This window comes from Hyposmocoma kahamanoa, unplaced genomic scaffold (assembly GCF_003589595.1).
Source record: "Hyposmocoma kahamanoa isolate Upper Pololo Valley unplaced genomic scaffold, ASM358959v1 92, whole genome shotgun sequence".
NCBI classification, from domain to species: Eukaryota; Metazoa; Arthropoda; class Insecta; order Lepidoptera; family Cosmopterigidae; genus Hyposmocoma; species Hyposmocoma kahamanoa.
In genome coordinates, this window is record NW_020654748.1 from 6,201,812 (window position 1) to 6,207,983 (window position 6,172).

General features: G+C 33.9%; 1 protein-coding gene across 1 annotated transcript in view; it reads right to left on the reverse strand.

Moving 5' to 3' along the window:
- Positions 1 to 5,339, reverse strand: part of LOC113236715 (luciferin 4-monooxygenase-like) — a 29,308-nt gene extending 23,969 nt beyond the window's left edge. The window contains exon 1 of the mRNA XM_026472875.1: positions 5,044 to 5,339. Coding sequence (XP_026328660.1) covers positions 5,044 to 5,178 — 135 coding nt within the window. The 5' untranslated portion in view covers positions 5,179 to 5,339. The remainder of the gene's footprint in view (positions 1 to 5,043) is intronic.
- Between the last annotated feature and the right edge of the window lie 833 nt (positions 5,340 to 6,172).

Genomic DNA, 6,172 nt, shown 5'->3' on the forward strand with positions numbered 1-6,172 from the left:
TATAGTACCTAGCAACAAAAATATTTAATAGTTATTTATTTCTATGTATAATATTAAGTGATGGGATGAACAAGTCATGTGCCTGTAGGTAAGCTACACCCCTGTCCAAAACAGTTGCAGTGCCACTCAGAGCTTTAAATTGCAAAGATCTGAGGGGCACTGCCACTGCGCCCGTCACCTGGACAAATAAGTTGATAAACCCCATGTACCTGTAATTTCACCAGCACCCTTAAAGCACCCTTCAAAATCGGAACACATTACTGCTTGGCCACAGAAATAGATAAGGTGGAAGTACTTCCCTGGACGAACTCTTTCACAAGGAGCTCTACTGCTACTAGAGTTATCTTACTAAATGAAGATAGCAATATAACATTTAAAATTATTTGTGACATTATTATTGACACAAAGGCCGAACAAACACGTTGAGTCTACCAGGATCCCCTAGCCCAATGCTTCAAGGAAAAATGCCTTCGATTCAATGGAACTCGAACCTGTGTCTGTTGTTTCATCGTAGCTACCTATTGTATCAAAAATATTAACAAACTAGTGGAGTATTTTTGCTAAAAATTAGAATATCACAGTAGTAAAAACATAATGATATTCAATAAAAATAAATATAACACTCGTGCCACTTTTTTCTTGATAATTTTATCATATTGGGGATTTTTTTGATAAAGACACTTGTAATTAAACGTAATTGTGTAACATTACCTGTAATGTAATTTTATCTGATTTCGTATTCCTTTTTTTCATTGATGATATATTCTTTAATCTCTTATATTTATATGGTTAAGTTTGCTTATTGTTACGTTTGTTTTATCCGACACGTATGAATAGAATATGTTACCAAAATATGTTCTAATAATAAATCTATTAGGATAACGGCATGCTTATCATTGAAACATAATAAGAAAAAAACACTGTAAAACGTTGTAGAAAATGCAACAAAGTACTAATTGATTGATTGATTGGTTGGTAATAATATTATCAATATCAGACTATGACTTGATATGCTTGTTGAAAATTGTTATACAGCTAAAAAAGTTTACAAGAACTGGTCATAAATCGTTAATATATTTTGTTGTTAGAATTTCAAAAATCCTAGAATAACAGCAGTTTATTAGATAATTTAAATGTTGTTGTTAAAGAGTCCACTAAGCGACTAGACGCGAGAAGCCGGAGCCATAGCGGCTAGTTTTAATAGCGATTGCATGCACGTCTGGATGCCTGCAATTGTATTCTACATACAACCAGCAATACAATAGAGTTCATTTTCAAAATGGAAGTAACATGACTATACTTGTTATCAAAAAGAAAACGAAAATATATACTTTAGACACATTCTTTGCTAAGAGAACGCTCTACAAGTGATGGATGCATTTTATTCGTTATATAATTAATGACTTACAGGAACAAGACACGACGTTTTTAAATTACATGTTAATGTCGGTAAATGTTCACGTTCACAATAACACGTTAGGTCGCGCGCGGCTAGTTGGACAGGCCCATATCTCTTTGCTCAAGTTTTGTTTATTGTGCCCCTCACTATCAACCTGTTGGCTATCCTGTATAACCAAGAGGTTGATAGTTATCGAACGGCACTATTTATTACCTGTGCAAGCAAGCCCGCACAGAGACCTTATTCAGTCTGGATCCCAGATCAGCCCGTTTACATAGATTTCATCCGGTGCTCAAAAGACTAGTGCCATGTGTGAGCGACCCCATGTACAATACCTTCCCTATTGTCCTGATAGGTACCGGAGTCCTTGGCGCGCTCGCCTCCCGTTGTCCACGGCTAGTTGGACAGTGGGGATTGCGATGTAATTATATGCAGATATAGAGTCGCGCTTGGCTTCGCGAGTTGTGTGTTTTTGCAGTACATATAAAGGTCGAGTTCCTAAGTTATGTTAATTGACTGACATTGGAAATGATAGATTTTTTTTTTCAAGCAGATATTGTTTTTGGTTTAAATTGACAACCACCGTTAGATTCAGATATATTAAGTAAACTAACGGATAAATCACGTATTTAAGTCGGATTTTTTGCTCGACATATTTCGAACCAGTACGTGATTCTTAAACATGAGATTTCGCGGCGGTGACGCGACGGAAACTGCACGCCAAAGCTGTGACAGCCTGGTCACTCAGTACGGCTGCGGGCATATGCGGGGCGGCGAGGAACTACCCTTGTTTGCTTCACTCTTATTAAAGGCATACTCAAGATTATATACTCATGATTAAGGACCAAGAACTGGTTCGAAACATGTCAAGCAAACATTCGACAATCATACTAGAATCATAAACACAGAATCAATCCCAAGAAGATATTAAATTGAAAGTGGAATCCAAAGTGAAGGAACGTAGTGCAGTGTTGATACAATCAGTGCACTACCCTAGTCACTTCCGCCCTGTATGCCTACAAAACACCTATTCACGCCTCGTTTGAACGACACTGTATCATAAGAAATACTACAGGATATTAGTAACTATCAATTAATAAAAAGGCACTTTAGGTATTTTAAGGCAGCACCCTGAATCGCTAATAACACAAGCGGAATATAATAAAAAAAATCCTATCAAAGTGGATTGACGCTTGACAACTTTCGGTACGCAGACACGATCTTACAATATTATTACTTGTAAATATCCCGGTGTTATAATTATCTAAGTACGTACCAAAATAATAAAAATATATATACGACAAAAAACAGAATTTATAAAAATAACCGTTCGCTTTTTTCACCGTTTTTGGCAGTAGTAGTTCTTCTTGTGAAAGAATTAGTCCAGAGAAGTACTGCCATCGTACCCGTTCCAGCTGCCAAGCAATACTCTGAGCATAACTGCTTTCTAGGTTTGAAGGGTAATGGTGAAACAGCAGGCACATAGGACTTGTGAACTACACGTCTATGACGGGTGCAGTGGAATTAAACCTCAGGGGGCCTACCATAACCTTTCCAAAAACAATCTTATTTCAATGTAAGCTTAAAGTAAGTTTATTATAATATTACTCATATTCGTACCATGACGAACCTGTCAATCAAGTAATGTATTATTTATTGCAAAAGTGATTGAAAAAACGAACGATTTCCCAATATTGTCTATTCCTTACTAAAAATAGGAAAGAGATAACGCTATATGAACTATATGTATAATGCCATCTCTTTCTTTTTTGATGTTCCGAATCGTATTATCGTAGTATAATGTTTAAGTACTTTATGTTATTTACATTCAGAAAATGTTAACTGTCAAAAAAAGAAAAGTATGTTTTAATAAAATGTATTAAAATTAAGTTCTTTTCAATAAGCATTCCGCATTTTCATGAAGAAAAATAAATAAAACAAAATGAAACTTGATAGTCACGTTATGAATTCGGAACTATAGTCTAGTGTCAACTGTTAGTTTCACCAACTAAAACAACGAAATAGACATCGCGTATTTTTATTTAAAGAACAATTATTTACTATGTGCCAATAATTAAAAAATAAACAAAACATTGAAGAGATATATGTAAATAAATAAGTTCAACTTCACTTTTAATCATCACAAATCAATATTAAGACAATAAAACTGAAAATAATATTGTTTCCATTGCATTCGTGTAACTATTTTAAGATTGCTAAATTTGACATACGACCAATATTACTTTAATGTTAAAGTCGCGCCATGTTACGAACTGAGTGAATGAGTAGTCACAAAGCTGCCAATAAAACATAATAGTTTTATCATTACAATAAGCTTACTTTGAGCGCGTTTTGGTGCGAAAAGTCAATGTAAGGTTAAAGTAATATTGTTTTAAGAGGTTGTGTTAGGCCCCCAGATCTTTCAATTTAAAACTAACAGTGCACACAACTTGTTCGTGGTATCAAAAATAAAACCTAATACACCTAAGACGAATAACATGGAAAAGTAAAAGCCAACAGCTTTGTAGGTTCATTTACGCGAATTGAGTATTCTATCTGGCCTGGATATTCATCAAAAGCCTCTATCTACCGTAATAAGACGTTTACTCAGTATAGCAATGCCCTGAATTTTGATTAATTTTACGCAAAAGTCAACACGGCTAGATTAAACCTTTATAACTATATTGGCGCTGTCTCGGATGAATCATACATTGTTGAACCACACTTTTGTAAATAAACGAACACCGTAATTTTACTCAGAAGTTCTTAGTTTTCGCAAATATTTTACAGCAAATGTTTTTCTGTGTGGAAAACAGTAAAGGCTATGCTCGCGACACGCCACTTGCGTTATATTCCAGTAACTTGATTGCTTTTGCAGGTTTTCTTTTTATTTTAAAATAAAATTCTCTTTATGTGAAATTGCTACAGTAATAGCGTAAGAATGCTTAGTGAAATGTATTATTAAGAAATAGTGACATAACTTTGTTTTTACAACGTTATTTAGTTGCCTTTTTAAAAACTAATTACACACAAATTTAGTGAGAGAAAATATTCTTGAATTTTTGTTGCTACGTGTTTTATGCTATTTTGCACTGATGTGTTTAGACACATTGATTAGTCAAAACACATTTTTAACGATGCTTTGTATAAATTTAACTGCAAGTTATGTTATCCCTACTTGATAATATAATGTGATAATTCGTATTAATATTGTAAGGCCTTGCTGTGCTTTTATTACATGAAACTACTCGTATACGAAATAAATGAAACTAAATACGTATTACGTGATATTTTATGCCTCTCTTATTTAAGCAAAAAAAACTTATTGACATCTCTAACTCTATCTTGTTAAGTTGTCATTTTGCACTTATAGGTTTATTACAACAAGGGTGTCATTTTAACTCACTATCATATTAACATGTATAAAGTATTTATTTCGATTTTACAACCACCGTTTCAATTAAAATTGAATAACACAAATAAATCAATAACACGAATAAAAAATACTTTGAATTTATTTTTATTTAAAATTTTGTATTGCATCAAAATACCTATTGAACATAAAAACTGTTACCTACAATAATATTATTTTTATTTTTGAAGTGTATTTACATTTATAAATTGAATATATTTATTTCATTTACCTGATGGATGGTATCAGGGTACTGCAGCATCCCCTCCAATATTACGTGTCCTATGTGACATCTTTCTGTGCTGATGTTGTGTCGTTCAGCTGCCTGCTTTTTAAGCAGGGCAACATGATCCGCTATAATTACCATTTTGACTCTTTTCCAATGCTAACAAACTGAATTATTACAGAACTGAAAACAATTATTGTCTAACAAACTGTTTAAGACGACGGTAAAAAATACGCGCGACAAATATTGCAAGTAATTAATATTTGTGATCCGAAACGGAGGACGACTACGTAAGTAATAGGATGGCGTAAATGTGTGGGTTTAAATACTTACTATAATTTAAAATCTTATCAGCGTATTCAATTCGACATAAGTAGTGATTCACGCAGATTGTTTTACGTTAAGATATTCCAAAAGTATAACTATTTCGTTAATTTGATAAGTGGGTGATGACGGACCGATTAAATACACTTTTAAAACAAGTTTCAACGCGAATTTTTAAATTGAATTTCTTATCAATTTACCAGGTCAGGTATTTTGCCAAAGTTTATAATTCTTTGAAGGAAAAGTTTAAAGCCTATATTAAAGGCTCATTATTAAAGGTAGCTTCAGAGACGCCTTGTCGCCTGGCTTCAAACTTTTAACAAACAATGACGTCGCACAATTATACTTTGGTGAGAGTAGGATCGAGTCCCTTCGATGGAGGAAAGGGCTATTGTTTTGGATCAATGTGGTAGATGTCTGTTGTTTCCAACGGCCATTAGTCAACCGCTATTAATACCAAAGACGGAATAAACAATTACTCTTGAGAAATGTTGTTTTAAAAAATTATACTATATTTTTTTGATGTACAGTCTATGCCTTAAGATATTTCACACCCTAATCGACCTTTTGGTTATCAGAGCCTTCTTTCGCATTTAACAGAAAAGTGCAAAGGAGAGCTGGGAAGCTATTTGATTGTATTTATGAAATGTAATTAAAGATCAATATTTTTTTTTAAGTGATGGGACGAAAAAGTCGTGCTCCTAACGGTAAACGACACGCCTGTCTATAACAGTTGCAGTACCAGTCAGAGCTTTAAATCGCAAAGAGCTGAGGTGCACTGCCTCTGCGCCCATCACCCTGAGACGTAAGT